The sequence below is a fragment of the Hyposmocoma kahamanoa genome, unplaced genomic scaffold (genome assembly GCF_003589595.1).
Source record: "Hyposmocoma kahamanoa isolate Upper Pololo Valley unplaced genomic scaffold, ASM358959v1 98648, whole genome shotgun sequence".
NCBI lineage: Eukaryota > Metazoa > Arthropoda > Insecta > Lepidoptera > Cosmopterigidae > Hyposmocoma > Hyposmocoma kahamanoa.
This window is the reverse complement of record NW_020655627.1, coordinates 19,587-31,981: the sequence shown is the minus strand read 5'-3', so window position 1 is coordinate 31,981 and position 12,395 is coordinate 19,587. Positions and strand designations below refer to the sequence as shown.

The following is a 12,395-nucleotide window of genomic DNA, read 5'->3' as shown; positions in this document are numbered from 1 at the left end:
GCTTGCTTGCATTGGCTGGGTACACGGCGTAAAAATCTGCCTTCCGCGCAAAGGCGTTCACGAGTCATCCGCTTTGCGTTGCGGAGAGATTTGCGCGCATGCGTGGCTGTAGTGGACGCATGGACGCTGCTACTGTCTGTACTGTCCTCCGCAAAACTTCCTTGTTGCTAGCGTGGAAATATCAAGCTTGCTAGATATCAAACTCATGCAACGCAAAAGGAAATCCAACGCAAAGCAAGCGGCCGGCGCAAGCGAGCGACTCGTGACCAGTCCTAAGTGCGCGTACGCGACAGACCTTTGCGTATGCGCGCAGCGAGTCACTCAAGCAAGAGAAAAACGCACGTGAAAGTCTCGTGAACCCGGCATTAGAAGATTAAAATACAAACATCGTAAATAGTCACACCATTCCGGGATCATGGGATTTAAAAGAACAAAGAACATATTTTAAGAAGCCGCTTCTATATTTTGACAGCAATTCACGGGAAAATAATTAAATTTAGTTATAAAAGCATTCGAATGTACGATTACCGATATATCCGAATACCGATCTACTACCTTTAACTAATATGACCCTTGTTATTGTATTACATTTGCATATGTACCTAATCGATTTCGGCGAAGTAAGTAAATGAATGAATGAATGAATGATATTTATTTTTACTGTGTTACTGCAAAGGCTCGGGCGATCTCTTTTTATCTCAACGAGACGTTGAGTCTCCTTATTGATGTCATACTGTTAACATTGGATTGTATTTTTCTTCTAAATATTTAACTAATTGAATGGATGACCATTGATAATATTTTGCATAATATCGAGTATAATGACAACATTTGTATCAATGCCATATTTGATTGAATTTTGAAAGCTTCCTGAAATTCTTTGAAAAGGTGTGTTTCTTTCGATGAAAAGTAAAACATAATAACTCGTTCAACTTTTGTTTTTTATTTGTCGTTACTTATTTATGTAATAAAAATCCGTTAGTATATTTTATTCTTATTATTGTTGACATTAAATTGACAATGATAACATGTGTTTATTAAATTATTTTAATTTGTCGAAAAACTAAAACATTTTCAATAATCACTTAATTACACAAAATAAAAGTACAAGCGAGAATAAACAAAGAATAAAAAATTGATGAGGTGTACCTAAATTCAGAACGCATCCGAAGATAGACTTTTTCTTATATTTAAAAAAACTGATGTTTTATAGTTCAACTGTTTTTCTTTTATCTACCATTTTGCTCGCTATAGTGACGTGAAAAGTTGTGTGTTACCACAGACATATATTTAGATAGACGCCGCAAGTACAGCAATTTGTATGAAAACCAAGCAAATTTTTTGGGCCCACTATGACGTCACAAGAACTATTTAGTGATGGCAACCTCCTTCCGCTCTCTCTAAATCAATCGATTGAACGGAATACGCGACACGCGTATTCCAATCAATTAATCGATTCTAAATAAAATAATTTTTGTTCAAGTATTTGTTGTTTACAAGTAGTCGTAATATTATTATAGTAGAAAAATACTAGAATAAGATAGTTAAGTCCTTTATTTTACCTGTTTTAAAAAAATGTTGATTGACTGAATCCATATATATTAAAATTTTTAAATTTAAAACTGTTTATTACAAATATTAATAACAAGTTACAGTACATTCAAGGCAGAATCTTAAAATTAAAGATTATTTATCCTTTTCTAGTGAATTGCGTTAATATGTAAGGTACAACAATTAAATCAATGACCAGTTTGTGTAAGCCTCCTCTGATATTGATCTTTCATATAAAATCTTTTTAATTTGTTTTTGACTTGTATAGGATTTTTATCTGTTATTTCATTTAGAAGATTTTTTGGTAAGCTATTTAATATCACAGGAAGTTCACACATCCAAACTCTTTTACCATAATTATTGTTTGATTTAGGTATATCATACATAGGTAGATGTGATAGTGTACGTAACGAATTCGGTCTAATTTTAACCTTTAACGACTTTATTTTTCCACAATTTTCGGTTATGATTGCTAATTTAACTTTATCAAAGACATTCATTACGTTACAGTACTAAAATAGTTGGTCATAATTATCTTTAAATTTATATCTAATTCTAGGAGGTACAATGGTCTTAAGCAATCTTATTTGAAAGCTATAAATATTCTGTAGGAATGTTTTGTACGTACGACCTTAGCTCGAAATACAATAATTAATTATAGAGTCAGCCAGTGCCAAATATAACATTCTCAATGTATTATATGATAGTTTTTGTTTGAGTATACATAACTTGTTAAGTACCGCCCTAAGCTTATTACATACATGTTCAATATGTGGGCCCCAGTTAAATTTATGGTCAATTTTTAATCCGAGATACATACATATGTTCCTTTACCAATTCTAATGGTTTACAATGACAATTTATGGGCTGATGATGCATGCAATTATGATCGTGAGCTACAACTTGCGGTAAATGTCTACATTTTAAGTATGGTGACTGTTTATGTAAGAGTTTGGTTTTTTGAAAATTAATAGATAGACCCACATCATGTGCCCATTTACACAGTTTATCAAATTCTTGCTGCATCATGTGTTGGGCGACTTTTAAATCTTTGTGCGCGGTTAACAAACAAGTGTCATCAGCGAACTGGTATACTGAGCTCTCTCGTAATACGTTGCACATACCGTTCACATAAATTAGATATTCGGTTGGGCCTAGAATTGAGCTTTGGGCCGTGCCGCATACTGTTGGTATTAAGTCACTATTTTCACCGTTTATACTAACAGTGTCACATCTTTTTTGATGATAATTTTTAAACCAACTCAACATTGGGTCCTGTATACCATTTTGCTCCATTTTTTTATATAATGTTTTATAATTTAGCGCATCAAATGCCTTACTAAAATCTATCAAAACTGCTAGTAAATGGTTTTTATCATTTAGATGGCCATTTACTTCATCCGAAAATAAAGACAATAGTTTGGTGGTGCTTTTATTTTTTTTAAATCCGAATTGCTTCTCATTAATGATCTGATTGTTTACAAGAACTTATTAATTTCCCTCCCTATATATTTTTCTATAATCGCGTCAATACAGGATAATATTGTAATGGGCCTATACGTGTTAGTGTCAGTGAAGCTACCTTTCTTATGTATTGGTCTAATAACAACTATTTTTAATCTATCAGGATAAGTTGATGTTGTTATGCACCTATTTATCAAATGTTTAAGAACAGGTGCTATATCCAATGCAATGTATTTAATGTCCTTTGCCCTTATTTTATCTACACCAGGACTCTTATTGGAGTTAATACCTTCAATTATTTTTATCAATATATTTTCATTTATTTTCTTTAATTTAAATGAGACACTTGGCGTATTCATATACGTAATTTTGTCAAGCAATGGTGTGGTACAGTTATTAAATAGATTGTTTACGTTATTTTCGAAATCTTTTGCAAATTTATTTGATAAGTCTTTAGCTTTCATACTGAAGTACTTAATAAGTACTTCATCAATGACCGGTATAACCCTACCTGATAACCTATTTACAATTTCCCACATTTTCTTTGGATTCTTCAAATTACAATGGATTTCTTTTTTTATCGAATTATTTCTGGCTTTATTCATGAGTTTATTTGTTCAATTTCTATACCTTTTGTATATTAACTAATTTTTTTATTTGTTACATCTGATAAATGCAATTTTAGATGTTTACTTTTCATTCTAGTCATATCAATTAACTTATTAGATATCCAATTACATTTTTATATCCTATTTAAATATATATTTTTACTTTCTTTACACTTACTGTATATGTTTTCAAACACATTCAATATGTAATTAAGAATTTCATTTGGTTCGGGTATATGAAAAACCGGGCTCCAGTCAACGCAAGCAAGCTCCTGTCTTATTTTTGTGTTATTAAAAATGGTAGCGAATGTGTATCGTTGAACTGTATCCTCTCATATTTCGTATATCATTTCGTAAAGTAATTTCTCTTGATCCTTACGATTGTCGAATCCCAATTCAGTTTCGGATTCTTCGTCTTGAGGGTCCGGTAATATGACAGAAATACGTTTCGGTTTACAGCCATTCGTTGTGGAACAACGGTTACACTTCCAGTCAACAGATTCAGTCACGGATAACGCATTTAACTGATCTATTGATAATGATGCACATGAACCGTGAAACCACTTGCTACATTTGTTACACTGAACACCTGGGCTTTTCTTTCCAACTAATTTATTACATTTTGCACATTTCGCCATCTCGAAAAACAATTACATAAAGAATAACAACTTATACGTCCTTCCGCATTCGCTGCGCGCGGGCAAAAACACGGATCAGATCTAAGAAGTGTCAGATAGTACAACAGAAACATGAAAGTTTATTTTTAACCGACTTTAAAAAAGAAGGAATTTATCAATTCGACTGCATTTTTTGTGTGTACCTATGTTACGCGATTATTTATTTGTGAACCGATTATGACGATTCTTTTTTTATTGGTCTCATTTAAATTTTATTCAAAGATTCCACCTCTAAAGGTAGCAAACTAGGGGAAACTATGCCTGAAATAAAGAATTCTATTCTATTCTAAAGTTACGCAATTAGTGGAGTATTCGAATTTCACTTACCAGAGAACTGGGCCACTGTATGCCAGCAAACAAAACGTCCCGAAACCCTCGAAGATGTTTGTTTAATTTGTAATCATTATTGTTGGCATTTTTTAATGTTAACAAGTCACACATTAGACCTGCCACTGCGTATACTATTTGTAGGATCTGAAATACATATTGAATGTTATATTAGTACAAAAGACGAAATGCATTAAAAACTTAATTCTAAGTTTTTGTTTCTGTGACGGGATGAACAAGTCGTGCGCCTGTAGGCCACGCCAGTGCCACTCAGAACTTTAAACCGCAAAATTCTGAGATCTAAATTTTAAAACCTCACATTTATATCATCATCATCAGCCTATCGCAGTCCACTGCTGGACATAGGCCTCTCCCAATGTGCCCAATTTCGCCCGATCCTCAGAATGTCGCATCCATCTTCTGCCAGCAGCCTTTCGCAGATTGTCACTCTATCTGGCAAGAGAGCGTCCTATATTTGCCAAGCAGTAGTCGTAGCCATACTTACCTAATTTGTCAGCACCTTATATATTATATTTTTAAGATATTAAGTAACGGGACTAACAAGTCGTGCAACTGGTGATAAGCGACAAGCTTGTCCGTAACAGTTGCAGTGCCACTCAGAGCTTTAAATCGCATAGATCTAAGGGGCACTGCCAGTGCGCCCTTCACCCTGAAGACAAGTTGAAAAGTCTCATATATTTGTATTTATTTATTGTCACATAGTCAGGTGTTACATTACGATTAGAGTGTAGCACATAACCCTGAATACTGCAAGTCAAGATATTGAATACAATAAAATGTAACAAAATAAAATGTAGAATAAAAATTGAAAGGCGTAATAATCACAAATGTCAAAATATAAAATTGATGTCATTGACTTACAAATAAATGGACGACGGGTCTAATACAAAAACCACGAAAAAAATGTCCCAAGTCAACCTATTCGAAATTTAAATTGTAATGTCATCGCAGTATCGCGCTGTCAGTCGAACAAATGAAGACTAAAGCGGAGTTTGGCGCTCTGTATACGATTTTAGCGCCTTACAAGTGCGGACACTTTTTAGCGCGGACCCGACGTCCATATAATTATAAGTCAATGATTGATGTCGAAATAAACGTTATGGAGAAGGTCGACAGAATATAATATAGTAATTAATATCATGAATTCGTCAAAAATTAGTGTATAAACTCATTATTAATTAAGTATTTTACAGATTGAGTCATTGCATTCAATTTGTGTAATACACGTGTGTTGTATAATATCTTTTATTAATTAAATATTTTCTTACATTTTTAAAGAACAAATTAATTATCATTTGCTTCGTTTTTTATGTCAGGCGGTATATTATTTTAAATGTTTTTAGTATTATTTTATGGTGTACGCTGTTTTAGTACATTTCTAATTGTGCTATGTAATTTTACCAGCACCCTTACCCTTAAAAACCGGAACGCAGTAGTAATGTGAGCATTACAGCTTGGCGACAGAAATAGGTAAGGTGGCAGTACTTCCCTGGACAAACTCTTTCACAAGCAACTCTACTACTGCTAAATATTAGTACCTACGCTTATAAATATAATAAAGAACAAGCAGATACTTACAAATGTCCACCCAGTGAAAAATATCATTTGATTGCCCAAAAAAAACCTGATCGTTGAATCCTTATGGTCACCCTGGAATCGGCGCGTCATACACCAAATATTCACTAGGTGCATTATTATTGTTGTTATATAACCGAAGATGCGGTAGTAGATATAGTGCGACGTTACGCTGAAATATAATATTGTTTCTTTATCAATCTCTTAGATTTTTGCGAATGTTACACATTGGAAATGACACTACTGCTTTGGCTCTAAATGCCATTTTCTACTAAGCGACTCTGTTCTAATTCAAAGTCGCTGCCGCTGCAATGGTATAAAGATTTCTTTGAATAAATAAAAGACACGCGCATACAGTCGCCCGCGACTAACCGCTTAGTAAGAAATGCATATAATAGTATCATACCCATTGACACGACCGCAACTCAGAAGTCAAACAGAGTCGCGCGCGGCCAGCCGCTTCGCTTAGTGGAAAAAGGCACTAATCTAATATATAGATGATTTTAATGCCATCATGCGAAAGAAAACGGCCTCGCTGCTCTGCAGACTACGGGGTAGTTCCAATTCCATCCTAAGGGTAATAGCAGAGCGACACGATTCCCCGATCATAGCGACAGATGCATCTCGCACACAAAAATAGTGACTAAGTAAGTAGTAGTAATTGTAATAGTAGTTGTAATGTAATGGATTTCTCTATGACATGTGATTTTAAAAATTTTAGTTTTGTTCATGTTAATTGTTATTATTTTATTAGCTAATTTGAATTTTAATTGTTATTTTATTAATTGTGAATTTTAGTATTTTAAATTTTTACTTTCGATTAAATTATCATTATTATTTCAGTGACATAATATAAAAGTGACTTTTATATTATGTATTTTGAATATTTTGACATTTCGATTTTAAAAATTTTAATGTACACTTCATATTCAATACACCATAAATTCACCATACAGTAATTTGTTACTAATATAGTAAAAGGTTGCTAACTAACAAACTATGGACCTATGCTGTCTGAAAATAAAAGATTTTTATTTATTTATTTTTTTACTAATCGTCTATTCGGAATTGCGGAAGTTAATTTATCTAAAGTATGAACGTTTTCTCAGTATGGACATGCCCATTTCGTCATCAATATAATTGTTTGTTACAGTTTATTTTCCAAAATATAGGCTGTCTCGTGTTTATTTTTTAAATGGCTAAAGTATTTAAATACGTACGTACCTATATATAATATATATAAAACGCGCACACTCTTAGCCCCGCACTAGGGAAACCCTGTATCCCAGGTGCCATGGCAATGCAGTTGTGGACAACCACAAATTAATTACACCCAAACTCACGAGATAAATAAATGTAGGCCATACAAATATTTTTCTCTCTGCCCGGGAATCGAACCCGGGAAGGGACAGTGTCTGTGCGTGGCAGTCCAGGGTGGTAGCCGTTCGGGCACGGAGGCAGTCAACCTACCTAACCTAATTTGTAGCTAATACTTAATAGGAAAGAATAATACGTCACCAATGTACTCAAATTTCAATAAATAATACGCATATTCAAACAGAATCATTTCCGAGAAGTCCCGGGATTTGCAGAAAGGAATATCCGCATTATTCTTTAGTTCAACTAAATTAACGCCCTTGTTTCGATCACTGACATACGGCACAACCTCGATGCACGTTTAATAATTTATTTATTTATTATTTCACTTTTCAATTTCAAGATTTCTCACACATAGGTATTGATTCAATATAAGCTACTGCATCGATGCAGTCGAAATTTTCTATCATTGCAACCGCCTATAAACCGCAAGGGTCGTGATGCGATCTCGCGTTTCAGAAACGCGAGTTTCTATCTCTGTAACGGTAATTGGACTTGGACAGTGTTCACTACCTAATTTCCGTGGCAATTTTTATTATTTAAGTATGTACTCGATTTTTTATCTTGCAATATTATGCAATACTCAATACTCAATATTTTATTGCAAAACTATATCATACATAAGATTTTAATAACAAAGAAAAGGTCAGTATTATGGACCCCGCCGAGCACGCAATATAAGGGATAGAAGGAGAGAGAGAGAGAGATTAGAGATAAAATTCATGTCAGTGATTTTATACACATAACAATAATATACATATAATATATATGTGTATGTATTCGAGCGTTGTATCGTGAAATATTATTTAACAATAACACGATAATATACTTGAATATTTTAATAATAAAAATTGCCACGGAAATTAAATAGTGAACCCTAGTCCGAGAGTGACCGTCACAAGTCGCCGTGTGTAACCGCTCTTTGTTCTGTTAACAGAACAAATGGGAAGAAAAGTACCAGTAGTCATGTCAATAGAACTGTACAACAGAACTAGTGTGAATAGAGGTCTAAATATTATATTTAGGTAATTTTCACGTTACTTTTCTCTACCTAATTTCGGTGGCAAAAGTACGTGGAATTATCGATTTGTCAAGTTTGATTGAAATCACAAATACCACAGTAATCGCGTAACGGACTCAAAAAAAAGTTTTTTTTTAAGTCAGTTAAAAATACATTCGTAGTAGGTATCAGGTACTTACCTGTTTTTCAAGTTTTCTACTTGACCTTACTGCTGATGTCAAGCGGGTATGAATACTAAATTACCAAGGCTATTAATAATTACTACCATACTATAATTGAAAGTAAGTAGTAAGTTGTGGGAACAATTTTTTGCTACTTCTTATAATTTAATTTACTTTCACTTTTATAAAAATGTTATGCCTCCATCATTACGGGAAATGATGATTGTGCCAACTTCGTGATCAGAAAAAACATTAAGGGTCGTATTCTAGAACTCTACTCAATACTCAAGTCAGGACTTGAGTATTGCAATGAGCACTGAAAATAATACTCAAGCCCTTGCCATTAGGTTTGTATTTCCAGTGCTTGAAATCATACTCAAGTCTGCTCAAATCCTGACTTGAACATTGAGTAGAGTTCTAGAATACGACCCTCAGAGTCTATACTACCTCAAATGGTTTTGGTTGACCTATACTGTGACAATTATTAATCGGTAGCGATGATTTAATCCAACAAACAAAAATAACAAAACAAAAATATTCTACTCTAAGATTAATCTAACCGAATTATCTGGTCAAGTGGCAGCTTTTACTTTTTTTTTATAAGGTTTCACCCATTTATTTGGGTAGACAAAGGTAAATTGTAGAATTCATACAGCGTCTTCTTTTGTTAGCAATATTATCCTAGTTTTAATGGAAAGACAATATGTGACCATAAATATTCACAAAAAATACATACCTTATCTTCATTATGGCAAAACAGATCAACAATCAAACTAATTGTACCATAAATACAGTCAAAATGTCAAAAAACCACATTCCACGTTAGAGAATACGTCATGTCCGACAGAGCAACGGCACCACACTATTCCCACACTAATAACTTCATATAATGCTTTGAAATAACAAATATCAAAAGACCTCTTCCACCTTTACAGTCACCGTATAAAGTAATGGTGTGTGAGAGGTTTTAATAAACTAGATACTACGACAGACGTTTTTTAAGACTTAACTAGTATATCTGACAGAAAAAATATATGCAAAAAATGGATTTTTCTGCATTGACCAACTCAGGCTACAGAGGAGTTTTGTAATAACCTCGATAGCGAGGAAAACAATTGGTTGAATGGTTGATAAAGTAAAACTTACTACTGAAAATTAAGTTATAAAATCAAGGTCCTTTTAAGACTGGTCATTTGTGAATGACCATGTGTGTATATAATGTCTAACACAGAGTAGAATCCAAAGGGGATTTGGAAACCAAAATATTCACTCACTTGATGATACTGGCCGCGTAGCACGGATGATGACGACGAAGACACAATACAGGACGAAAAATCTAGCGCGGGTAACCTTTAATTTGGCGGACGTGCTTTTTACTTTTTTAATTTCAAATCATCTAATTTGGAATCGTTAAATCATTAAATATTTTGTTTCTTTGTCATACTATAGGTTATAAAGTTGTAACAATAACGAATTTTAAATCACAGTGATTCATGTTGTGGTGTACAAAGTTTTCTTAGTTTTAGTAATTCACATGCAATAATTTGTAATATACTATAATCATGCAGTCCAATTAACGCAACCTAACACTAACAAGTTTCATAAAAACATCACACGAGTGTAATTATGTACAGTTACAAATTTATCTACACACATATTATAAGCTCTATGATGTTTTCAGGAACCGCATATTACGACTAGCATTGTGGTATTGATCAGAGCTATTAGCAGTAATTATTAGTAAAATAATGAAAGAAAACAAACTACATGGCGGCAAAAACTTTTCTCACACAACCGTAGTTTTTTTTTTAAATCACAGACAAACTAGAATCGGCCCCAACTACCATATCGTTCGATATCAAGTAACGTGTGAGATTTGTCAAAATTGTTTTCTATTTACTTTTCATTTCGAATAAAACTTTATCTCGACTCATATTACAATTGAGGTCGAATCAAATTGTTTTGTTTTTCAGATATGTTCGAAATTTGAATGTAATAATAAAATCAAATTTGATGTTATTATTAAATGCAATAATAACATTTTCACAGATCACAAATTTGTTCTAACAAAACAGTTTATCTTTGTGCTGGTCGTGATTTGCGGTTTTTGAACACATCTTAGAGGGTTTATGATGTGTAGATAAATAATAATTTCTTAGATTCTGCACAATCATTGCAATTCCTAAATTCACGTGGTCATCTGTTGAAGACCTTCGTAGCCATTAAGTACTATACACTCTTTTGAAGTAGAGCAGTTTTCCATGATCTAAAATTACTTTGGCCCATTCTCCTTCCGATACTTGAATACGCAGATGTTTGCTTCTCGGATTTGTCAGTCACCCTGCTCAATAAATTGGAACGACTCCAAAATATGTATATAAGGTTCATCTGCGGACTTCGTAAATTTGTCGATGTCTCCCAATTTCGTGAACAACTTAAATGGCTGCTCATCCACCAGTGTATTGCGCACAGCAAGACTTCATATTGTGTCCCTTCTTAACTCAATTCTATTCTGTCCCTTTACGCCATCTTATCTCACAAATCGCTTTACTTTCCACTCTTCTACACTCTGCCTTCCCTTTCGCTCATCTGATACCCTCTCATACCTCTATTTTTTATTCCAACTCTTTTACCATTTCCATGATCAAACTGTGGAATTCCCTCCGTGAATCGATTCAACGTTTCCCTTCTCTTGATTCCTTCAAACAACGTGTCAAGGATCACTTCCTGAACTCCTAAGTTTTATTGTTGAAGTGTACCTACTTCATTTTTCTTTTTCCTTTTAAAGAATATAAGCATTTAATATTATTATTTATGTATTGTTATGTATTATATATAATAATATTTGTATGGATATTTCTATCTACGTGTATGAGTTTATTAATAATTATTATGTAGTGCACCTACTTATAATGACATTAATTGGTTTTATAATGACATTAATTGGTTTTTGGCACCCCTTTTGCATATCCAAATTTCTATTCTAAGATTGCCTGGAAAAAATTGCTACATAGCAATAAGGCCGCCTATTGTGCATTTATACATAAATTACTGTATTGTACTTTAACTGTAATTTTACGTGCAATAATGAATATTTCATTCATTCATTCATGATCTAGATTTCAGTTGATCAGAACGGCGCGCCCGTGTGACGTATTCAAATAATTAAGATGATGCTTTATGAAAAGTGATATTTCAAATATGTATAAGCATAGTAGAATCAGTATTTTCAAATTTTTTAAATGTGGTTGACAACTATCTGTTTCTTTATCAAGCCGCATATAGCCCGAATACTTAAATCTCTTTTGAGCTTTGAATATGCATTCAATGTACGTGCCGTTAGAGTTATTTGTGTAAATTTCTGTGTACCCTCTTTAGTGTTTAGTGTATAGTGTTCGTATTTAGGTAAGTCTTTTCTTTATTATGGGGGTAGATCCCCCTGACGACACAGGACTAGGCTCTGGGTCTGGGCCTCCATTAACATATGTTGATATTGACGACTCATCAATGGGTACTAAGCCAGTCTTCCTTTACCTGATCGTAAAAGAGTTAAACCTCGAAAAATCTGCCGTCATTGTAATAAAAAATGTTGGAAAAGAGATGGCAAACCCAT

General features: G+C 33.5%; 1 protein-coding gene across 1 annotated transcript; it reads right to left on the bottom strand.

Annotated features, from left to right (window-relative positions):
- Positions 1-4,627: 4,627 nt before the first annotated feature.
- LOC113238869 lies at positions 4,628-9,641 on the bottom strand (the record flags this gene model as incomplete). The annotated part of the gene is made up of 3 exons (XM_026475711.1): positions 9,519-9,641; positions 6,227-6,395; positions 4,628-4,774 (listed from the first exon to the last, which is right to left on the bottom strand). Coding segments are annotated over exons 1-3 (327 nt in total), but the record flags the coding sequence as incomplete, so codon positions are not given.
- Between the last annotated feature and the right edge of the window lie 2,754 nt (positions 9,642-12,395).